This window comes from Chelonoidis abingdonii, chromosome 5 (assembly GCF_003597395.2).
Source record: "Chelonoidis abingdonii isolate Lonesome George chromosome 5, CheloAbing_2.0, whole genome shotgun sequence".
NCBI classification, from domain to species: domain Eukaryota; kingdom Metazoa; phylum Chordata; order Testudines; family Testudinidae; genus Chelonoidis; species Chelonoidis abingdonii.
In genome coordinates, this window is record NC_133773.1 from 14,300,153 (window position 1) to 14,325,817 (window position 25,665).

General features: G+C 40.7%; 1 protein-coding gene across 3 annotated transcripts; it reads right to left on the reverse strand.

The window, feature by feature from the left end:
* NUP54 (nucleoporin 54) lies at positions 1-25,536 on the reverse strand. 3 transcript variants are annotated; one of them, XM_032768065.2, is made up of 12 exons: positions 25,331-25,536; positions 19,060-19,143; positions 18,801-18,938; positions 15,980-16,206; positions 12,287-12,474; positions 10,581-10,777; positions 4,482-4,536; positions 3,658-3,751; positions 2,240-2,347; positions 1,966-2,085; positions 1,438-1,548; positions 1-704 (listed from the first exon to the last, which is right to left on the reverse strand). In XM_032768065.2, the coding sequence occupies exons 1-12, from the start codon at positions 25,380-25,382 to the stop codon at positions 576-578; spliced, it is 1,503 nt and encodes a 500-aa protein (XP_032623956.1). In that variant the 5' UTR covers positions 25,383-25,536; the 3' UTR covers positions 1-575. The 3 variants fall into 3 exon arrangements, with proteins under 3 accessions (XP_032623956.1, XP_032623955.1, XP_074922182.1); XM_032768064.2 differs by lacking the exon at positions 25,331-25,536 and adding an exon at positions 23,092-23,338; XM_075066081.1 differs by lacking the exon at positions 25,331-25,536 and adding an exon at positions 19,646-20,232.
* Between the last annotated feature and the right edge of the window lie 129 nt (positions 25,537-25,665).

The following is a 25,665-nucleotide window of genomic DNA, read 5'->3' on the forward strand; positions in this document are numbered from 1 at the left end:
CACAGTTTAAAGGAGACATTTTATTCTATTTCCTGAATAAGCAAAATGATATAAAAATATAGGCTTGCAGTCCAAAAAAGGTCACATTACACTAAACACTACATCCACAACTTCCTCCCACAGATTATTAAACATGTTTACAGTGTAATGTACAAGTTTGCAACAGCCTAGTTTTTGTATGCAGAATTTTGTGATGTAGATTCTTTTCATGTTTTTACTCACTGCAAAAATGAAAACTTGGAAGGCAAGATTCCCTTAGCATTGCATGGAAGAACAATGCTGTTGTAAACATGTACAATAGTACATAACTTTTGTAGCAGAACAGTATCTGAACAGATTGTTTCTTTTAAGAAAGCATATACAGCTTTATAAGTCTAAACCTTCCAAAGGTCATCAAGTTTGAAAAGCATGGAAGAGGCTTTGCTAGTCCAAACGATTATAGCAGATACCAAATTTCTGAAATCCTCTACTAAGATATGCATTTTATTTTTAACCTGGTCAGTTTCAGGCTTTGAAAGTGAACCCTGAAACAAGGTAATGCATTTGATATGCCCCTAACAGTGGGCTATGACAAGTCAACTGAAGATTCCTCCTCTGATAGGGATGCTCTCATTCAATCCATGTTCTATGAGTTTTATGTCTTCCAGGTCATCTTTTATTATGCTAATCAAATGACTCAGGCCTTCTTGTTGCTGCTTCAAATGCTAGAATAATTAAAGAAAATGCAAAAGACACTTCAGCTGTAGCATTTATCACACAAACCTACAGGTCAGTCCACTACTTGATAAAAAGATCAGAACAGGTTTATCCCATTTAGAACCTCTCAAATAACCTTTGTTACTACAACAGCTAGGTTTACTTTTTGAAGGCACAAGTAATGTAGTTTTGCTAAGTATAATATATTTTCATTTTTACTATGGTCATGCTTGAAGGCCTGTGAACTCCTTACCAACACACTAAACTATTTGAGTTCACTCAAGGTTAGAGCTGGTTGGAAAAAGGCAGATTCAATTAAACTTTTGTCAAAACATAGCGAGTTCAGGGTTGACAGCACTGCTGCAGAGAGCATGGAAGACTCAGCTAAAGCTAAAGGACTCTCAGCTCTAGGACCCGCCCCGTCAGCTCTTTGGTGGACCAGGGAGCCTGAAGTCCTAGGACTGGTTTTCCAAGATCTGCATTTCTGAGTAGCCCCTATATGTGCACTGCTTGGGGTACTACAGGAAAACAACTTCACTGCACATCAAGATTGCCAAGAACAGAGCTCTTAGTATTTGCTTGATGCTGTTGCTGAATTTCCTCTAGACTAAGTCCACTTGAGACTCAAGAGGCATGCTGAAACTTCAGTTCCAACACCACTGTTTTCCATAAGCTGTGCACCCTCCACCCAAGCAGGCTGTTGTAGAATTCTGCATGCAGTTCACCACAAGGAATACTTACTTGCTTGATTTCTTGTAAGAGATCTGCATCAATGTAGTACCTCTCTTCAGCCCTAACTGCTCCAAAATGATTTTGCATCCTGATCTGAGACATCAGTTCATTTAGTCGACCCTAAAAATAGATGAGAATCACATGTATTAAGATAGAAAAGCAGTTTCCCCCTGACATCCGTAGTCCCGACAGAAAAATGTACCATTAGCCTGAAAGTTTTGGCTCAGCTTCTTTTGTTTGTTTTTTAAAGAAGAGGGGTGGGGGATATAATACAGTAAACAAACAGTCTGATACTGTTCACAAAATTGCTTCAGTACTCCCTGTGTTGTCTTTGACTTTGTAAGGGTTTTTTTCAAGATGGGGTTTAGGACTTGCAAATCTGCTGACTCAAATCGACAGGGAAAATGTCCATGTTTTCTTTCATAGGAAGAATACTAACCACAAATAGTTTTAACCCGGCTTTTGGGAGGTTGTTTTACAGCTTGATTGTAAGTACACCAAGAGCCCATTTCTGTTGCAAGAGCTTAACTCACTCACCTTGAACTGAGTAGGTGCATTGAGCTCACATTGAATGGTGTCTAACTGTACACGAAGTTGTTCCTCATCAGCCTGAATGGCATAGCCACTTTTCCTTTGGATCTCTTGTTTAATTAACACCTGCAAAAGGAACCACTGAAGTTATGATCTTTGGAATGACTGAAAGAAAGGAAAAGGAAAAGGAATGGGAAATAGTTTTCCTTTTACAGCTCTAAGTCTAGTCTGTTGCCAGTGGAACACACACATCAGATTACTCAATGCATCCAAGTGTTACCTGTAAGGTTCTATGAGAAAGATCCATTAGTTTTCTCTTGTACTGGGCTATTTTTGCCATGGTTGTGGTCTGATTTTTCTGCAGCTCACTAATATCTTCTGATATTATCTGGAAGAAAAACATGGTTGGAGCTAGAGGCCATCAAAAATTTATTTAAAAAAATTAAATTAAAGACCTTCTTACAAGCAGGAAAATACTAGTAGCAGCATGCATTTTCCCTGCTATTAGAATTTCAGAACAATGATCAGTCCTAAAGAGGCCATATTTGAGAACACCTGCAAAAAGAGTCATGTGATGAGTAGTAGTTTATCATGTAAGACTGCCATCATACCCCACTGTTTAATAAGTAGGTCTGTTGCAGCCCATCTCTGCCATCACCATCATTCTGTTTTGTATGCAATTAACTGAATGTTTTAAATATTCATCCTGAACAGGAGAGCAGCCAAGTGAGCCTTAATCTGTCAGTATCCTTAACCCCTTTCCTGCTTCCCACTTGTGTCCCCTCAAAGTGAAAATATCTGTTCTGGTCAGGTAGTTACAGCACACCCATCACTACAGTATTGATGCCCCAAATACGCTCCCCAAACTGAGGCTGTGTCAGTGCTATGGCTGGAATTTTCAAGAGAGACCTAAAAGGTCTTACATACACACTCTCCCAATGAGTGGGGTGCTTGTCAGGAAGAGTGGAGCGCCTAATTTGGAGACACTTTTGAAAATCCCTGAACTAAGAACAGTGGATTTTAGACACTCATAGCCAAAAAAGATAATTTTCTCTTTCAAGGGAGCAGATGAGAGAAAATATTCATACAAAGCAGAGAACAGTTATTTCGTAAGTCTGCCACTCCTACATATAGCATGGTGTCAGATGTCTGTTAATCATATACAAGAGTCCCAATAGCTTCTGTAAGGGTTGTCTTGCAGTTCCTGTTTCAGCTTCAGTTAAGTCACCTACTCAAAGATATTCTAAATTCGTAACTACCCAGATGCATGATTCAATGGGTACGTCTACACTGGAATAAAAGATGCAGGGCGTGGCTGGGGCTGGCCCAGGTCAGCTCACTGACTCGCAAGGCTCAGGCTGTGGGGCTAAAAATTGCTGTGTAGACATTCAGGCTTAGGTTAGAGTCTGGAACCCTCCCTCACTGTGGGGTCCCAAAGCTCAGACCCAAACATCTAAACAGCAATTTTACAGCTCCACAGACGCTGGGTGTTGAATTACTGTGTAGATGTATCTTATGTTTCTCTATTATCTATGGTAGCAATAGTTCTAAACTACTTCCAAGTGTTAATGCTCCCCAGATTAGTTCTCAGCAGTTGGAAGTCAGGATTTCAGGCCACAAGAGTCACACTTTTCAAGTGTGAAATCCATTGTCTGCAACCATGTTCAGAATGAATGGTGTCCAGAAGTTAACACTTACATCTAATCTGGTCTGATGCTGCTTAGTCATCTGGTCTTGGACCTTTAACCTTCTCAGCAGCTCTTTGAACCCTACCATTGGTACAGGGATAAGCCTACGGGAACAGAAGTGCTTTATTAAACAACTCAAGATTTACATCTATATTTAACAAAATATTCCTGAATTGCAGACTGTTCATGACAAGAATGAGAAGTCACTGTAATTACAGGTGTTAAATTCAAAAGTCCTAACCACTTATACTGACCATGAAGGAGATTTATTTAGAGTTACAGGACTAACAGGGCAGGATTGATCCCAAGAAATGTGCTGGTTTGATGTTCACAGATACAGCGAGCTAACAGTTCCAAACAATTAACATCTACCCTACAGCAAGAATTTGCAACCTTTTGTAACCCAAAAAAATCAGACATGACTTCTGACCAAGCCCACAGTCCTCTGCTGCCACAGATTTACATACTAATAATTTTGGGGGTGCTGCATAGATTCTACATGTGTAGTGGATTCTATACCATCTGTCTAGACTTTCTATATTGCTTCCAGAGAACTCATCAGCTCAGGAAAGAGGGGAGAAAGAAGCTGCAGAGGGGGTTGAGTGCACTTCTTTCCTTCCCCTGAGTCCTAAAGGCAGATTTACTAAATTGGCATTTTTGTGAGTGAGATTGTGTTTGTGGCCACCCTCTCATTACCTATCTTGTAGTTATCACATTATACATTTGTACCCCTAAAAATATCTCCTAAAGTTACCTGAAAGTTATTTTAGAAAGTGTTGATTTTTTAGGCTAAATTCACACCGTATATCCATGGTTTTAAAGAGAGAGACTTACTTTTCAGGATCAGGATTATCCACTTTGGCCTGTTCCCAGATAATAGGATCAACACCTACAAGAGAAAATGGAAATTCTTTCCATAAGGACAATGTCAGTGGTGCTTCAATAGTTTTCACATCAAACAGCTGGTAAGTAATCAGATTTAATAATGCATGTGAAAGACCCACACTGCAATCAGCTGTTATAAGCTGAATTAATAGCTTTAAGATTCAGTTTATTAAGACATCCTGGGCCCAGGTTTTGTGGAAATATCTGGGCCAAAGAACAGTTGTCAAGCTGTCTCACTGGTAGAGAGATGAAAGGAAAAAGTGAAAATGGTGATTAAAAAACAGTAAGTATCAGAACAAGTTGTCAGGAGACCATCAAAATCTGGTCCAAAAGGAATATAAAAATAATAGTACAAGCAACTAAGTTGTGTGTTAAATCACAACATCAAAATCAAACACACAAGACTTCTTTGGAAACCTATCAGTTCAGTCAGTGTCACTTATTTTGCCATTATTTTCCGTATATTAATGAATATTTATATAGCAATTTAATGATTAAATAATCTGTGAAGCTGGCATAAGACAAAGCAATGAAAAGACATCATTTGGCTCCATCATTGCTGCTGAGGTGCCAAATGGGAAATCAAGAAGATCTAGCCATTACATATTTTTAGGACTGTCGATTAATCACAGTTAACTCATGTGATTAACTCAAAAAAATTGTGATTAAAAAACTATTTGCACTGTTAAACATTAGGTCACTTAAAATTCAATATTTTTGGATGCTTCTACATTTTCAAATATTGATTTCTCTTACACAGAATAGAAGTGTACAATGCTCACTTATTTACAATTTTTGTGCAAATATTTGTAAGAGTATTTTTCAATTCACCGCATACAAGTACAGTAACTCTTTGCTTAATGTAGTTATGTTCCTAAAAAATGCTGCTTTAAGCGAATGCAATTTCCCCATAAGAATTAATGTAAATGAGGGTGGTGGGGTTAGGTTCCAGGAAAAAAATATATATACTTTTTACAGTGTGTGTCTAAATTTTAAACAATTTAATACTGTAGACAGCAATGATGATTGTGAAGCTTGGTTGAGGTGGTGAAGTCAGAGGGTGGGCTATTTCCCAGGGGATGCCTTGCTGCTAAATGATGAACTAACACTTGGCTGAGCCCTCAAGGATTAACACATTGTTGTTAATGTAGCCTCACACTCTACAAGGCAGCACAAATGGAGGGAGGAGACAACTGATGCATGGCAATGACTGCAAACATTCCCTAGGGAAACTGAAGATGATGAATCCTTACTGTCCCACTGGAGTGCACCACTCCCTCCACTTACCAGGGTGTCAGGAGGTGCATGCATGTGTGAGATAGAGAGCCACTGTGTGTGGGGTGTCCGTGTGTGTGAGAGACACACACACACACACTGCCCCTTTAAGTATGCTGACCCCACTTTAAGTATATTGCCTTTTTAAGTAGATCAGCAAGTTGAGACAGCAGCTGCTGCCAGCAAGGTCTCTGTCCTGAGCCCTGTCCTGTCCACCCCTGCTCTGTGGAGATGGGGTACAGAAGCAGGTGGAGGGGGGACACCCTGACATCAGCACATCTCTTCCCCCCCTACCCCTTGCACAGCAAGCAGGAGGCTGCCCTGGGAGCAACTCCAAGGCAGGGGGCAGGAACAGCACATGGCACTGCCGGGGAGGAGACACCTGAACTGCCCGGCAAGGCAACTGACAGCCTGCTCGGCAGCTGCTGCACAGGGAACTTGGCCGGGCTGCCAGCCCACTGTGGTTCCAAGCCCCCACCAGCTAGCTCCAATGGGCTGCTCTCCTTACAAGCAGTGGACAAAGCAGATGGCTGCCAAACAATGTTATAAAGGAGCATTGCACAACTTTAAACAAGCATGTTCCCCAATTCATTAGCAACATAACAACGAAACAGTGTTAAGTGGGAGGACCTTAAGTGAGGAGTTACTGTACTATACTGCAATCTTTATCATGAAAGTGTAATTTATAAACGTAGATTGTTACATAGCTGCATTCAAAAACAAAACAAGGTAAAAAAAACTTAAGACCACTCAGTCCTACATCTCATTCAGCCAGTCTTTCAGGCAAACAAGTTTGTTTACATTTAGGGGAAATTACTGCCTGTTTCTTATTTACATCAACTAAAAAAAAGTGAGAAAAGGCATTTGCATAGCATATTGCAAGGTATTTACGTGCCAGATATGCTAAACATTCTTATGCCCCTTCATGCTTCGGCCACCATATCAAAGGACATGCTTCCATACAGATAATGCTCATAAAAAAAATAATGCATTAATTAAATTTGAGACTGAACTCCTTGGGGGAGAATTGTACGTCTCCTGTTCTGTTTTATCCATATTCTGCCATATATTTCATGTCATAGCAGTCGTGGATGATGACCCAGCACATGCTGTTCATTTTAAGAACACTTTCACAGCAGATGTGACAAAATGCAAAGAAGGTAGAGATTTCTAAGAATACTTACAGCACTCGACCCAAGGTTTAAGAATCTGAAATGCCGTCAAATCAGAGAGACAAGGTGTAGAGGAGCATACTTTTAAAAGAGCAACACTCCAATGCAGAAACTACAGAACCCAAACCATCAAAAAAGAAAATCAATCTTTTGCTGGTGGCATCTGGCTCAGATGATGAAAATGAACCCATTGGTCTGCTTTGCTTTGGATCGTTATCGAGCAGAACCTGTCATCAGCATTGACGCATGTCCTCTGGAATGGTGGATGAAGCATGAAGGGACACAGGATTCTTTAGCGCATCTGGCATGTAAATGTACTGCAACGCTGGCTACAACAGTGCCATGCGAATGCCTGTTCTCACTTTCAGGCAACACTATAAACAAGAAATGGGCAGCATTATCTCCCATAAAATGTAAACAAACTTGTTTGCGTGATTGGCTGAAGGAGGACTGAGTGGACTTGTAGGCTCTAAAGTTTTACATTGCTTTCAAAAAGAAAAGTTATTGTACATAATTTTCTACATTTGTAAATTCAGCTTTTATGATAAAGAGATTGAATTAAACTACTTAAATTAGATGAATTGAAATACTATTTTGTTTTTTACAGTGCAAATATTTGTAATAAAATATAAAGTGAGCATTATTTTAATTGTGTGATCACAATTCATCTTATTAATTGCTTGACAACCCTAAATATTTTATATTGTTTGCCTAGTTTAAACTAGTCTTCAGAACATCCTGGGGAAGTAGGCAAGTATCATTTTCAACAATAGGGAAACAATGAGATTTGCTCAAAACCACATACCAAAGTTGGGACTAGAATTCTGACATCTTGGTACCCAGCTCTGTGCTATCACCACTGGACTATATTATCTATCAAGGATACTGTGCTAAGATGCACACACTGAGTATATTAATTCACATAAAGTGAAGTTACAAAAACTAAGATAAGAATATAAAGGCAATAGCCCTCAAGATGCAGAAGACAAAGGAAAAAAGTGTTGAGATTTACTCCGATCACATTTGTAAATTTCAGCCCCAGGCTGAAGGAGCATTTTTAAGAAAGTTTAGTTGGGGGGGGGGGGGCAGAAAAGCAACTGTAACTAGCAACCTTAATTATGGCATTCTCTAAGTGAATGCTACTGTTTATTCCTCCTCAGGTATACTGTTTTTCATTAAGCCGTCTTTTCCTTGGTATGACCAGTGACCCAGATTTTGCAGATCCCTATATTAAATACATCTTTTGTATTTACTATGTTACTTCAGGTATGTATTCACGAGCAACATTAAAGCGCTGCCATGACAATGCTTTAATGTGGCTGTGTGGTAGTGGCACCAGCACTGGGGGAGAGGTCTCCCGGTGCTGTTAAAAAAACACCCCCACAAGGGGAGTGGCTACCAGCGCTGGTGCACTGTCTACACTGCCACTTTACAGCGCTGAAACTTGCAGCACAGAGGGGGGTGTTTTTTCACACCCCTGAGCGAGAAAGTTGCAGTGCTGTAAAGTAGACAAGGCTTTAGTTTTGTCTGCCAGTTTGAATATCATCTAAATCAACTCTCTCTCAATGTTATGGACAAACATGTTAAATAAAATAGGTCTTAATATCAAACCAAGTTAACATTTCCCCTATACCTGAGAAAATAAACCCTTTTTCCTATGGGTAAGGCAACTGTTTCTCTCATATATTGCATTTCTGGATAACAGTGCTGATTTTTCTGTGCAGAAGCATGCCAAACTCATTTTAAAATCCAGATAAATTAGTCCACGATGTCAAAGTTACAGTAAAGTTAATCTGCCATGTCCTATGCTTCATCTGCACAATGCTTTTCTTTACTCTAGTTGCCCACAAATTAATTTCATTACCTGAAATATTTATTTATAACTAAACTAAACTGTTGAAATTCCTGCCTATCCAAAACATCCCATTATTTAGAGAATTTAGTATGTAGTGTTTACGGTCAGTTTTTTGTTTGCATGCATGCACGCGCGTGCTGCAAGTGCAGGACCTATGCACAACAGAGGGAGTTAAGGATGGGGAAGTTGGAGATGTTCAACCTACACTTTGAAAGTCCAGTTTTTCAGAATGAGTTCAAATCCACCATGTAACTTTCAGGTAGTAATTTTGCTTTGCTCATAATTTGTTGTACACGCACTGTCAGTACAAAGGATGCTTTTGGAGGTCTGACATTTCATGTGCTATAGAAATGTTACTGTTGTGCATGCACTGATTTCTAAACAGATCTGGATCTTGTTACACTGGTGAAAACCTAACGTAAGGGTTTTATTTATATTCCTGCAAGCAGCCTGTTGTGCTTGGCTCCTACACAAAAGATTGTTCATGCCCAAACAGCTTAGAGTCTATGCACAAGATAAAAAGGCAAACAGACAGGAGGAGAAGCACGAGATACCAATGATACAATTAAGGTGAAACTTCGCTAGCTGCACAAATCAATAAAGCAGCAGTTCTAAAAAACAAAAGTGTTATTCCAAAATACACATCAGTAGTTTAAATGGACACTGCCAACGTAAAAAATTGTCAGATTTCTGTGGTAAGTTTTTTTTATACCTACTATAGTTACACCTAAAGTTACTATGCCTGAAAGAGACAGGACAGAAGTTGTTACTTAGTGCATTGAACAGACTTTGTCCCCATATAGTCAGTTTCCCCTTTTTTGAGAGTCTCACATAGCAATAGGGGAGAGAGAAATTTTAAAATGGCAAAACGCAGTAGCAGAACCACAGATGTAGTACATAAGACTATTCTGAATTCATTTTTTGAAATTGGATTGGATTTCAGATTCAACTAAGGGAAATCAAAGTTATCCTAATTTTGCTACCAAAGCACCTGATTTCCTGCTATGGAATGAAAGATAAAGATTGAAGTCTATTTTAAATGTTATTCTGGCCTTTAACTCCCCCAAACAAAACAAACAACACATATCCAGAACATGGGCAACTTATTCTTTAACGCAACTTATCCAAGCCAAAAACAGACTATTTAAGATTTTGAACCTGGAGAGCAGGCAAAGAGTTATTCCAAATGTACACTTATCTTTAAGTGTGAGAAGATCCTACAAACTCTTCTCTTTAGGCCACAGACCAGCAAACAGAAGCCAAATATCTATGATATTGCAAGTGAACAAATGAGGAATCAAAAAGGTCACCGTACCCATCCAAAGGGATACAATTACTGTCTGTGCACATGTACTGATGTGTATTAGAGTCACTCAGAGAAAGTTGGGAGAAGTGAGAATACAGGCCCCTACGGTGTTTATTTTACCTGCAAAAGTTACTATCCTGGCATATCATTTTTGCTGGACTCAGTGAAGCAGTTAATAAGAGGAACTGAACTAGTTTAAGACTTACAGTATTGTCTACCCCAGTATTACAAAGTTATGCAAATATCTATCAACTGAGCAAAATGAAGTTACATTGTTGGAAGGGTTAGAAATATTTGGAACAGACATGTCAGTATATAAGGTCATCTTAAAAACTCCTTTGATTAAAAATGTCATTTTTTCCAATCAGTCACTTACTCTCCCAGACACCTGGAGAATGTGGAAGCTCGTTTACCAACTAAGGTAGCACTTCAGTACATACCAGCAGGAGGGTTCTGTAGAAGCTGTTTGATTTGTGCTGGAGAAAGTTCCGTTCTGGCCATGGAGAGGGTAACTCCAAGTTGCTGCAGTGATGTTTTTATGTTAACTTGTTCAAAATGAGCATACAGGGTTGTGGCTGGAACTCTCCTTGAAGTCCCATTTGGTGACCGTTCAACAACATAAATGACAACTTCAGTCCTGAACAAGCAAATGCAACAGAAAATATGATAATACAAGTACCGTAGATCAGTTAATGGATTACAGAAATAACTGAAATACAATTATGAGCCAAACAGAACAGCATCATTTTCAATCAATACATTCCAGTCAATTAAAAAAAAAAGAAGGCTGAAAATATTTACTGTTGACTAATATAGCAAACAAAAAAGTGAGCATCACATTCAGAATTACAAATATTAATCAAATAGTTCAGAAGTCAGATACTTGTTTAATAAAACATAACTGAACTACAAAATTATACAGTTTAATAATATCTACACACTGATGTGTTGTCAGTGCATATTAGAAACCACTAGGTTCACATTTTGTTAACAGGAAAATATACATGCATGATATCCTGTTTCTTCCTAAAGTACATAAGCCTAGCCCAGGAGCAGCCCTAGATGTTTTACCATCCACTCAGGGCAGAAAACATCAGCAGTGTGCGCCTCCACATTGGCCAAGCAAAAGAAAAGCACAGTCAGCCAATCGGGGAGAGGGAGGAGGAGGAGAGGAGGAAGTCTGCCTAATCAAAGCAAAGAAGAAGAAAAGCCAGCCAACCCTGTGATGGTGCCATGGGAAAGTCAGTGCTCAGAGTGACAACTCTGCTCACCCATCCCTGACCCAGCCCAAATTCTATCATTGGAGAAAAAGAACTGGATACTGGAGCATCACATTTCTTGTCTTTTCATACATCAAATCAGTCTATATGTCAGGATAAAGTAGAGGCTTTGCTCTAAGTTTAGCAAGTGTGTGGATGGTAACTGCCAAAAGGTGCCTACTGTCATGGGGATGTTAGAAATACTTAAGGTAGTCCAGCGTAAAAAACAGTCCTCTGGCACACCACAGACAGAAGTAGCCAGTGACACTGTCAGTAAGCAAACTTAATTCCAAAGCAAATATTTCTGGGCTCCAATGCTAGAATACCATGTCAGCATTGGTTCCCCCCCGGCCACCCACAAACAAACCAAACACACCACTATCTACCTTGTGGGGCATGCCCTCCACTTTCTAAAATATTTAGTGCATTTAACCCAGTTGCAGTAACCACTACACACATCCCTGATTTTTCCTGCACTGCTGCCGAGCAGAGGAATCACAAGAAAAATCTATTACCAGAACTTTACTGGCCTCACTAGTGATGCAAATTCTAAATAAACCAAGAAAATTGGATTTAATGCTCCATCAGAAACAGTGAAAAGAAACTAAAAAGGGAAAGAAAGATACAGAAAAAGGAGAGAGATAGAACAGGCCAAAACCTGTAGGCAAATAAATGGATACTGTTGAAGAACACAGATGGGTACTATATTGAGAATACACCATTAAAACTTTAAATATATATTTGAGTATCCCTATAAGGCTCTTAGAAGGAGTTTCAGCAGAAGCTTTGTACAGAAGCAGATTGACTTTAAGACAGCCAACACATTATACACGCAGAGAAAACCAGATAGAGAAGGGGGGAAATTGCACAAGAAGATATTAACGTACTGGTCATCTGGCAGTGTTTTAACTCCTTCTACATTGACCGTAAGGGTCTGGTTGCCTCCCAAAATTTTGTGCAGTGATTCTACTAGCTGCTGCTGCTGGTTTCGAATGTCTACTTCTTTTCTATTGAAGACTAAGACCACCAGGCCATCTTCATCTTTGTTGTTGGGCATGCAACTGAAGCCCACAGCCTGTGGAAAAAGCCAAATTGGATGTCGTTAAAGGTTCACCTGAAAGTGAGATACATCAAGATGTGGGTGTAGGAGAGGACAACACTTGCAGAACTTGTAAAATGACAGACCTCTCTAAGGCATGTTTCCAGCTATTTCTAAATATAACCATAGCATATGAATAATTTTACAGGCATTAAATGCACTCCTACTTTCTAAAACCACATTTATTAAGCAATCAGTAAAGTCACTTTTGAAATGGTTGAAGTTTTCAAAAAGGTAAATTTTCAGAAATTCTCTGCCTTTGAGACATTTTGGCCTGTTGGGAAAATTCTAGGTTGAACGGAAATTGTTACTGTTTTGGAACGGAGAACGGAATTAAACATAACAGATTTTATACATTTTCTAAAATGCAAATGTAAACATAGGAAAGGGAATTTTGACTTGTATTAAAAACCCCTCATAATATAGAAATAAGGAAAAAGGAAGATAAAATCATAGAAATTTAGAACTGAACGGAATCTAAAGAGGGCATCTAGTCCATCCCCTGGTGCTGAGGCAGGACCAAGTATACCTAGATCATCCCCGACAGCTATTTGTTCAACTTGTTCTTAAAAAGCTCCAACGATGGGGATTCCACAGTCTTCCTTGGAAGCCTATTCTAGTGCTTGACTACCCAAATAGTTAGAAAGCTTTTCTTAATATCCAGCCTACATCTGCCTTGCTGAAGATTAAACCTATTTTTTCCTTGATCTACCTTCAGTGGACATAGAGAACCATTGATCGTCATCCCCGACAGCTCTTAATAGTTTTTCAAATACATCAGGTCCTTCTCAGTCTTCTTTTCTCAAGACTAAACATGCCCAAGTTTTAACCCTTCCACATAGGTCAAGTCTTTTAAATCTTTTTCTTATTTGTGATGCTCTCTTCTGGACTTTCTCCAGTTTGTCTACAACTTTCTTAAAGTATGACCACCAGAACTCGTCACAGCACTCCAGCTGAGGCCTCACCAACACTGATTAGAGTGGGACAGTTACCTCCCATATCTTACATATGACACGCCTATTAATGTACCACAGAATGATAGCCGCCTTTTTCACAAGTGCATCACTTCCAACCTCTGGAGAGTTCTGGAACCTCCACTCTATGCGGTATTGGCTGGAGTAGGAAGATACTGGGGAATACAACTCAAGGTGTACATACTGAGTGCTTCTGTAGGTGTAAGGCTTAAATGAAATAAAACAATCTTGAAGGTCAAGATATAACATTTGAGAACTTCAGTACACACACAACAGTTCCTTTTCCATCTCAGTGTGTAATGATGGAGTTTTGAATGCTTGTATTTAAAAACACAAAACCCTAATCTTATCTTCTCTATTTTCTTTTAAAAACCCCTCTGTTCCTTTCTGTGATAAAGATCCATCAGACAAAGCGTGTAATACTTAATCTTACTGCAACTCAATATCCCAACACAAAGAAACTCTGTTGTTCATACTATAACAATAGTAATTTTCAAAGACTGCAGGACTGTTTGAAAAGTCATGAATTAGTGATCATCATCCAACTTGCTTTGAGGCAACTGTTTTCATGCACTGAGGTGTTGTACTGTTTTAAGGTTCAAATACACTGCTTCTTAGCACACTGGGGAAAGTCACTGAAATCTCTTGATTCCTGATACAATATAGCAAAGACAGTGAATTTTATGGAGGGGCTACAAATGGATCTTTAACCTAGGATACATGGCTGCACTTACAATTATTGTGCCAGCGTACGCACTACATTCTTAAAAAAGGAAGTCAAACGAGATTCAGCAAGAGTTCCCTCAAAGCCATTTCACTTGGATACAAAAAGTCTATCAGCCTGAATCAACCCAGGGCAATACTCAAGGCCCTAGGACAAATAAGATTAAACACATAGCACAGAAATGCACTTCCCAGAATTAATGAAAAGGTAAATTTACGAGAAAGATGAAGTGTATTGTGCAATTTGCAGAAAGCACCAGTACTCTCTTAAGAGCAGTCCTCTTAAAAGTGGGTGTAAAACTTTTAGAATTGATACCTATATTAAAGTGATTGTTCAGAAGTGTCAAGTTGCCCACAAGAAGCTCCTATTACTAGGCTGCACCATAAAATGCATTATGAAGACAGTCAAATACCTGCCATCTTGTTTTACATCCATTTACGCATTTACTATACAAAGGTTCGGTTTTAGAGCGTTGGTAATATTCTCCGACTTGTATGTCTAAACCAAGTGTTAAACATGCAACAAACTACATTAACATTCAGAGTAAGAATTGCATCTCTTAGGGAAGTATCTCAAATGCATACACAAAACCAGGCTTATTACTCTCTTTGATATGTCTACTAATTAGTCTCTGGCTGCGCTAGAGTAAGCATCATCAGATCTGTGGGGGATGAGGAACCCTCTACTCTTTGCTGGCACAGCAGAACTGGAAACTGGGACAAGACATAAGGACAGCTTAAAGACTCCTGAGGATAAAAGCAGATGAGTTAAAATCAGAATAAGCTGGCCTGAATCTAGCTGATGCAGAAGAGAATATGGGCTACCAAAATGGTGCGCAGGCCAAATTTAGAAAACAGTCTCCTGTTGCTGAGGTTGACACAGAGATCAACATTAAGTCTGTTGTTCTGGATATCAAAAAAAAAAAAAAAGAAGAAGATTATCCTGGTCTTCTAAAGCAGGGTACTCAAACTGGGGGCTGGGACCCCTCAGGTGGTCACAAGGTAGTTACATGGCGGGGGTGCGCGCGCGCTTGTGAGCTGTCAGCCTCAACCCTAAACCCTGCTTTGCCTCCAGCATTTATAATGGTGTTAAATATATAAAAAGTGTTTTTAATTTATCAGTGTGTGCGTGTGTGTGTCATACTCAGAAGCTTGTACTGGTGACCCCTTTCACATAGCAAAAGTTTGAGAACCACTGTAAAGCTTAAAAATTAATTTGAAGACAATTTTAAGTGTTATATTTAAGTGATTAGTACCAGAAGAAATGCATTTCTAATGGATTAGTGCTCATCTTGGATGGTTAGTGATCTTAATTCTCCTAACATTATCCTTGAATATTTTAATCTGTCTTATTGCTCACATGAGCATGCATGTCATTTGTAATATATGGAGATATACCTCTCTCATAGAGCTGGAAGGGACCCTGAAATGTCATTGAGTCCAGCCCCCTGCCTTCACTAGCAGGACCAAGTACTGATTTTGCCCCAGATCCCTCTGTGGCCCCCTCAAGGACTGAACTCACAACCTTAGGTTTAGCAAGTCAATGCTCAAACCACTGAGCTATTTCACCCCCTTCAGCAGGGCCTAGATTTTCAGCAAGCACACCACTCAGAGCTTTATCTCATGCATATCATAATGGGACACATTACCTTGAAGAACATATGATGTTACATAATTTAGCTATTGCTAATTCTAAGCAACTTCCATGATGCATTTAGGATTAAAACAGAAGACTGCAAATGGTCTCAGAATAAGTATTCAGATAAATACCAGAAATATCATACCTTAAATCTGCAAAATGGGTTTTCCTGTGTGAACTCCACCGGAGCAATGTTGCTGTTAAAATATCCTTTGCCTGCCCCCCAGAAGGCTTGCAACTGGTTCCACTTTGCCAAAATGGCATCTCGCTCATCTCCCAAGAGCGTGGGAGCAGAAAGAGCACTGGCTGTGTTTATCAGCTGGTTGGACTGGGAAGGTGCCTGCGTGGGCTGACTGAACAAGCCACCTAATGCTAAAATCAGATACAGAAAACACAGTTCTTGAGGAATAAAGAAAGATTAACTGATTAAGGCACACCACACTAGAACTTCTTATACATTTGTCAGGGGAATACCAAGAAGTCTGTGGGTAAATAAAGCAGCACAAAATTTGATGTTTTGAATGACATACAACCCCCCCACACACCTTCTTAAAAATGCTGATAGAATTGTCTGACATTCAATTACACAGAGGCACACTTTTAAAAAGAGGTGTCTAAATTTACCCATTTGAGGAATGTTATTGGATAAACATTCTTGGATGCTTTAAGATCTGAAAGGTACATCTGTTATTGTGACAGCAATCTTGTAAAGCAGTCAGCAGATCCCAGACCTATTCTTATGCACCTCTACCCCAACATAACGCGACCTGATACAACATGAATTTGGATATAATACGGTAAAGCAGCGCTTGGGGGGGGGGGGGGTGGGAAGAGGGGGTGCTGCACACTCCAGCGGATCAAAGCAAGTTTGATATAACGCAGTTTCACCTATAACACAATAAGATTTTTTGGCTCCCGAGGACAATACTATATCGGAGTAGAGGTGTATTGACTTTTCTTTTAACCAAATGTGTCAACAATTCCTTCCTTTCTCATGATGCTGTCACTGCCACCATCAACTTTGTAAAGATTCTTGGTGCCAATGCTAAACCAAAAGAAGGGAACAGTATGATTAATGGAGATCTCAAGGTGAAGCACAGGTATTTCTGAGGGCTGCTATAATGGGGCTATGGAGATATGTATGCTATAACCAAGATGCTCAGAAGTCTCCTGGACTGACAGCAACGATCACCAATGTGCTGGATTCCTTTTTGATGCACTTATGCTCCACTATCCAGAATCTGCTGGATCATCCTGGACTTCTTGGAGACCAAAAATAAACGGAACAGACTTTTGTAAACCTTTTAAGTTGCGGTCAAAAGGGAACACTGCCTGAATTTGAAATTGACAGTTGATGGTGCTCTAAACGGATTCCTCCTTTACAGGAAAGGAAGGAGGATGGGATGTGACTGCTTTAGGAGGCAGGGGAGGAAAAGAATTCAGTTTATAAAGTCACTACAAAAAGCGAGCTATGTTCAGCTCCACGCAGCCAGGAACTGCAAGTCTCTTGCTACGGGCCAATCTTTTAGGGAATGGCATAGCAATATCTCAAAGAGTTCGGCCTGGTTCTCTTGGTCTCTTTCAAATGAGGCATGAAAGGCCAAGTTCCACTGGAATTTAACCTACATGTCCTGTAGATAAAGAAAAAGGAGCTGAAATTTCTGTCTGGTCTACAGAGACCCTTGGATAAGACATTCTCACCTCACACATGCCCTAATCTAGGCTATTCCCAAAGATATGCCTCTTGGAAAGGAAGGGCAATATTAAACTTGGAAAAGAACTACTTTACCACAGGATTTCGCTTGCTCTATAGAAAACAGTAAGGATGGCTACACTGCCAACAGAACAGCAAAGGCCATCCTGAGGCATGTTGTGAAGGTACCTGGGTATTATGTGGCAAATAGGAAATGTAAATATTGTTTAAAAAGTTAACCAATTAAAATGATATCATTTAGCCAGTTAACCGAACAAAGAGAGAGCGGCCCATTCACAGGGCTGGGGATTAATGGTTAGGCTGGGTTAACTGGGAAGACTAATGCTTACCAGTTAACTGTTCAACCATTACTATTTTACACCTCTAACTGCAAAAGGAAAAACACTCTCCAGGATGCTCTGTAGAACCCTTGCTCCTCCATCTATTCCATGAAATCCCTTGTAGTAGGGAGACAGTGAACAGCATCAGCAAGATAGGTAGCAGATAACTCAAAAGAAAAGTGATCCATCTCTTTTTTTGGTCCAAGGGGATGGACACTTTACTAGTACATTTTGAAGTTACTGGGAACGTGCCAAAAGTTTTTCACTCTCATGCAGCAACCTGTAGCAATTTGAGCAAGAGGCACCTGAAGTGTGGAGCCTGCCAAACGGTGAATTTTTAAGCATTCACATTAAAATGTCCAGGCTACTTGGTCTTTTTCTTCCACAATAGAGCAATCTCCCCACTAGTGAGATTTGGAGCTTGGAGGTGAATTTAGCGCTGAGTGAGGTTTAGTTGCCTCATCCCCCTCTTCAGGCTCTGGTGCTCTGTGTGAAAGGCTTCTCAAACTTTTGTACTGGTGACCCCTTTCACATAGCAAGCCTTTGAGTGTGACCTCCCCTTATAAATTAAAAACACGTTTTAATATATTCAACACCATTATAAATGTTGGAGGCAAAGTGGGGTTTGGGGTGGAGGCTGACAGCTCACAACCCCCCATGTAATAACCTCATGACCCCTTAAGGGGTCACAATCCCCAGTCTGAGAACCCCTAGCTTAAACTATGAAGGGTGCAGAGATCTGTAAACTCTTCACTGATGGTTCTGGGGACACAAAAAAGCAGCTTAATATATGAAGTTGCTAGAATTTTCTATTATTTGTCTATTACTCAGGTAAACTCATACTAATATTTTGATTACTCAGGAGTGATGAACAAGAGACATTTTGCTTACTAATATTAGCTTTTAAAAGAAACAGAAGTCTTTGTACTTACTGGGCTGCTGCTGTTGGGTACTGAATCCTCCAAAGCCTAACCCAGTTCCTAAACCAGTACCTAGGCCAGTACCAGTACCTGCTCCACCAAAACCAGTACCAAATCCAAAACCTTTGTTTTGGGTAGCACCAAACAGTCCTTAGAGGAGGAGAGAAAATCAAAGATTAACAGAAGATTTACATATGAAAAGCAAAAACAGATAGCATCAGTCTTGTAGAAGTTTTAAGTTTAATTCTAAATCAGAATGATGGTAGCTCACCAGTGGTGCCTGTGTTGGTAGGAGCAGAAAAGCTAAATGCTGATCCAGGAGCGGTGGTAGTTGTCCCAAATCCTCCAAATGCACCTAGTAAAATAAATTGTACAAAAAGACAAGGTGGCTTTGCCACATGGTTCAGTCTCTTGTAGATCATGATAAACTGCACACTCCAACGCAATGAGTTTTATGAAGGGAGATGCTGACAGATGAATGTGTTATGGCACAACCAAGTTTTTCTGATCAGTTATTTACTTTGACAATAAAGTAAACAGGAGAGAAAGTGGAGACAAGAGGCAATACATATTTAGCTTGTGACAAGCGAGCCATGGATATTGAAAAACAAACAAACAAACAACCACCCCCCCCAACCACTTAGGCTTTAGTTAACTTAAGTTGCTTAGTGCCAGATGTACTCTCCTCATCTACAGAAGATTATAGCTAGTACTAGCTTTTGTCACATTAATTCTCTAGAGTAGAATAACTGGATTTTTGTGGGACGGGGTGGTACATTTTTAATACACAGGATCATTTAATTAAAAATATAAATAAGAACTACAGACACTTGGGTAGAACTAAGCATCTTACATACAATGGTTGCATATGAGCAAGAACACAGACAGTAAAGATGGAGTAAAATCCTGGAACACGTGGCAAAGCCAGTGTCCCTCATGCCAGCAGAAGGATGACATTCTGTGTCCCATCCTGCAAAAAGATTTAGGGGGTAGACTCCTGTGGAATTCCACTGACTTCCATGGATGAAGGGGTCTCCCTGTGTGGGTCAGTTTTCAGGATCAGGTCCACAGCGTGGCACACAGGTTGTTAGGAGGATGGATTTGTCGGAATACTTTACGATGCAAAGGGAAGTGCTCGGTTCTTGAGAGGAACAGTCAAGGGGCCATACAGTAGAACCTCTAACATGTAAATACACTACTACCTCGATATAACGCCACCCAATATAACACAAATTCAGATATAATGCAGTAAAGCATTGCTCGGAGGGGGGGAGGGTGTGCACTCCAGTGGATCAAAGCAAGTTCAATATAACATGGTTTCACCTATAACACGGCAAGATTTTTTTGGCTCCCAAGGATAGCGTTGTATCGAGGTAGAGGTGTACATAAGATATTTATATCTCAGTTCAGAAGCATGGGCTGAAATGTCCTCAGTAAACTGAGAGCACCCCTCATTTTATAATACAATCTCTTCAAGTCTCTAACGCCAACTGTGCCATCTCATTGCCTGGCCAAAACAGCAGAACAAATACAAGGCAGTACTTTAAAAGACTTGACTGGGTAAGATTGAGTTATTGCCAGTAAGATGAAGGGCTGTCAGGATTTCATATAGGCAATGGGTGCCTTTACCCTGACATTAATCCCAGGCACCTTGAATCATTACTCTTACCCAGCTAAACATAAGCCCACAATCTTTTATCAACAACAAAGAGTGGTCCTCTTCCATCTCTGAAATATTTGGAAACCGCAAACTTTCCTTCTGGGTGTGGATTTCACAGTGGTAATCCATGCCTTTGTGATCCCCCCTGTACACTACTGTAACGCACTCTGTTTGGGATGGTCCTTGCTCTGCATCTGTAAGAGCTAGCGACACCTGCATCCTCCAAGATTCACTGGCTGTATGAAGCCCAGCAAACATGCTTGAGGTTTTACTTTTATTAGCTAAAAATTTAAGTCAGCAGTTCCCAAACTGGGGTCTATGAATAGCTGGCTAGTCGTATGGTGCTGGATCCCCTCTATTTCCTGCTGCTTCTACAGGTGTTCAGGCTCGTCATGAAGAGACTCTGTAAAAGCAGCTGGAAACATGAAGAACCCAGACTTTAAGAGGTCTCTGCTACACAGCAGAAAAAACAGGAACCGTACCCCAGGGACTTGGAGTCACCAACAGCAGAATCATGTCCTGGTACCAAGGTAGTATGCCTAGAGAAGCACAGGGAAAAGAGGACCAGATGGCGGAGCAGCATATCCAGTGCATTTATCCAGAAAGGGGCTAAGCAGCTCCTTATAGCTACTGTTCCGAGCAGGCAAGCAGCGGTGTTTTGCACCAGCTGCAAACATCAATAGGTTTTCAGGGGTAACTCTGTGTCGTATGCATTGCAATAATCCAATCTAAAATTGCTCAGGCACATATTCCTGATCCAGACATGTGTGAAAGTAACCATCACCTTATTAGCGAACAAAAGATGAAAAATATACTTTATTCCACTGACAAGCCTTGGGTCTCCTGGGGCATTAAGAGGTCAAAAAGCCATTCTAAACTGTACTCGTGGACAAAAGACAGAAATTCTCCCTGAACAGAGCCAAAAGAAGCCATCCCATTATATCTTTTAGATCCTTTTTTAACTCAGCAAAACGGATTATCAGTCCACTCTGATCCTACTCCTGAACTTGGCCAGGCAGCAGAAAAGCAAAGACACAATATCATTCATATAGGTCAGATGAAAACAATTGAATCATAGCCCAAACTGATTAGTCTCCCCCAGGGGCCTCTTCTACACATATGGAGCAGGAATGACAGCACCTCACAGACCTCAACTAAAAGAGTCTACTATGTAGACCAGCTGTTGTAAAGCCATTTTAAGTTACATGTAATAATTTTTTTTTAAGCTTAATGTAATGAAACAGCTTGAAATGGCATGTTATGTATGACAGGAAAGCGGTTATGAGTGGCAAAGTTACACAATCTTAGTTACAATTGCAAAATTGTATTCAATCAGCAAGAGCTGTATATAGAAATATCAAACAGTATAAGTGTACATGATTCAACAAATGGATATAGTCATTGGCAATGGACGTCAGTTTATCAAAATACAGTTTACATCTGAATCAAAACACATAATGATTTGTAAATCTATTAGATTTACCATCTCTGTGCACACAGAATGAATCTTAAACCAGACTTAATTTTCAACCCAACTTGATTTTCACTCCTTCAGAGCATCAGCTTTATGCAACTGGATGAAAAAAGTTTCCAGTGATAATTGTAGAATTAAACTGTTAATACAATGAAAACGTGTATCTCAGGTTTGGTTTTAATTTAGCTCATATCCATTAGGAAAAAGGCAATAATTAGAATTTGTACCAGAGTAAAATCAGTTAAACAAGATTTACATTATTCATCAGGTGCATGAAAATGACATCGGTGCTAAAATACAAAAAAATGGCCAGATAGTGGAATGCATATAATTCCGATACGAGCAGCTGCAAGAACAAGATTGCGGGGCTAAACCTACATAAATGGAGACATATGAAATAGTATACCCCATACAAGGCACAAATATTTTCACATAAAAAAAAGACTAAATTTAAAATAAATCAATGCGATTACTCAATTGACTAATTTACACTTGATTGCCAATTCCCTTCAAAAATAACCAGTGTCCACATTAGGAAGAACAAAAAAGCGAGAGCATCTTTTAAACACAACCCTGCATCTGGGCATCATTTCAGCAGATCAACAACAGTACTTGAACAGAGACAGAATGCAAGGGCTACTGATTTTGTGCTGATCGTATACAATTTGTTTCTCCACAGAAACTAGTTAAGTGTGGTGGGTTCATGATAACCAACTGAAGTCCAATGAAGAGACTCAGGAAACATGAAAAACATGACTACAGTAGTCCAAGAATCTAAAGTAAGGAAATGTGGCTTTACAGATTTACTCTGTAATTATTCAGTATTACCAATATCTGAACAAAGAATTGAGATTACAGTTTGCCAGTAAATCTGACCATTTGCTAAATAATCAAGACTTAGATTTAGACTGGCAGGACACCATAGTTTATTTTGTTTTTAGAGAAAATGTGCATTTGACAGACCAAGTAATTTTCTTTCAACAGCTATTTCATGTTTTTAAAGTCATATTTAGAGATTTTGCTACAAGTTATTAAAAGCTTTGTTCTCTAATTTGGGCTATACAAAAAGGTATTAAGTAGTTTTTTATATTTAGATACCAGAGATCTGAAAAGAATTCTTGGACCCCTGCTATCAACATTCACTACAAACAAGTGTGTGTGTTATCTACCTGCACTTGCCAGACTGTTACCAAAATTGAATGGTGGCGCTGAGGTAGTGGACACACCGAAATTTCCAATATTAAAATTCACTGCAGGATTGGCAGTTAATCCGAAACCCCCAAAATTAAACCCACTGGCAGTGGAGTTTGCAGTCTCAAGCCCACCAAATCCTAACAGGTGGGAAGCAGAAAGAGAGCAGGCAGCATTAGTTTGAAGGAAGAATTTAAAAGTGTTTTCCATAACCAGGGACAAGAAAAATAGAAATAGTTAAATTAAAAGCATAGAGGAGAGAAGTTATTTCATTTCAAATGAGATTCATTCATTCAACACAGAGTAATCCAAAGCTTTCTGCTATTTAACCTATGCTGTTAGTGGATACACTTTTTTTATTCATGCTTTAGCTTTGTAAGACTTCTCTCCCCTCCCACACTTATGCCTAATCTACACATGAAAGTTCCAGTTATGTAACTATGTCAGTCAGAGGCATGATTTTTTCTGCTATAGTTATACCAGTACAACTCCTAGCATGGATGCAGTTACATCAGTATACAAGTGACATGCTGGTCTAGTTATTCCCTCTCCCATATAGGAAAAGCTTCACACGTAAAAAGCACATGTACACGAATGTAACAGAGTCCACTAGGGGAGCTGTAGCATTTTAACTATACTAGTACAACCAGTATAGCTAAAGCAGTACCGGTACAGCTTTCCAGGGGTATGTCTTCACTGTAGAGTTAATTTGGGTGATCAGCACTTGGGTGTGAGTGGCACAATGCAAAGCCATATTCAAGTGGGGCACCATACCGTGTCCACACTGGTACTATATGCACTAGGACTTTTGTGGTTATATCCCAACGTTCTTAATACTGCAATAAGATGAATCATTCTAGGATTCTCTCTCAATGAACTGTGGGAGAAACTGTTTGTGTTTCTGTGCACACAGAAGGATTTTTGGGAAGGCACTGGAGAATTATCAGCACCTGAGAGTTTTAGCCTGCATCTACACTGCAGTATGGGTGGGTTACCAGCCTGAGTGTAAGGAGCACTCAGGTTTTAGCCTGTACCCTAGGCCAGCTGGCCAGCTAGCCAGCCTGGGTGTAAACACCACCACCAGTTAGGCAAGAGGTTTCTGTGCATGGGAGCCAGACTGGGGCACCACTCAAGTAAGAGCCCGAGTTACCTCTGCAGTGAGGATAAATGCCAGGGCAGACAAAGTATTACAAGTCTAAGTGCTGTGAAGGGGCTGGAAATGATTTGCCTTTTAGCACAACCTCTTAAAGCTTTGGGGTTTAGTTCACAAATAGATATGCCTAGACAAGCCACAAACACACTTACAAAGCTTAAAAGGAACATTCCCCTCTGATTTCAAGTTGGATGTAGCCTTTCCTTTTCCTCACACCCTAGAAAATGTCACACAAATGATAAGCTATCTAGGAATGTCTCTTTAAATAAATAAAAGTATTGTGCTTGAACAAGAAGACTTTTGTGAATACTTGAGTTACCTGATAATTATCATGACTGATTAATCAGTGCCAACTAGTACACATCATGTACATCCTCATCTCAGCTAATCATAATTGAACTTTTCATAATCACACTAAAATTTTCTATTCAAGACAAGCCCTGGTGTGTGTGTATAAACACACACTGCTCAGTCATTCGTGACCCCCTTTACTACAGAGGTCATGAACCTCCACCTGGCTCTACTGAGAAAAGAACATACCGTAATGTGACACTATCTGCAGAAGCAACTTGCAAGCACCCTGGAGGAAAGGCTACGAAAATTTACCGGGGCCTCACAAGTCATTTCAATTATATAAAGACGTACGAGGGGCATTTCCTGTGCAGAAACAGCGCAGGGCCTGGAGCGCTGGGGGCAATGAGCACGGGGGGTGCCCGCGGGGCTGCAGCAGCGCCCAGAGCTCACACGACGGGCGCGAACCCACCGCCGCGGGTACGCAGCCCAACGGGCCTGGCTCGGTGTTAATCCATCGGGACGGAGGGGAAGAGCCACGGCTCAGGCAGGCGCCCCGCCGGCGGCTCCCCAGGAACGGCTGCGGTGTCCCAGGGAGGGGCCGGACCCGCCCCAACTCCCATCCTGACGAGACACCGCCGCGCGCCCCGCCCAGTCCCGGCGCTGGGGAGGCGCCACTCCGGTTGCTAGGGCGAGCGCCACGGAGCGGGCACATCCTCCGCCCCGCCTCGCGGCCGGTCTCCACGCCCAGGCCGCGGCCGCCCAGCACTGACCTGTCGGGTTAGCGGCAGCAGCGCTGGCGGCTGCCCCGAAGTTGAAGGCCATGAGGCGGCGCGGTTGGCGGAGTGCAGCCGCCGCCGGGTCCGGCTAGAAACGGTCACTCCAAGGGGAACAGTTCCGGGTGACAGCCCTGCTCCCGGAAACATTAATAACCCCAGCAACCAGAGCCTGAACTCACAGGGTGGCGCTGAATGATGACGTAATAAAATGCTCTGTTTTGTCACCCGCAGGAGCGCCCATACCCTACCTCCAAAATAGATGGGTGGATCACGTGGCACGGCGGACCTCGCGCTCGGCTACGCCTTAGCGGTGACGTATGGCTGTCGCG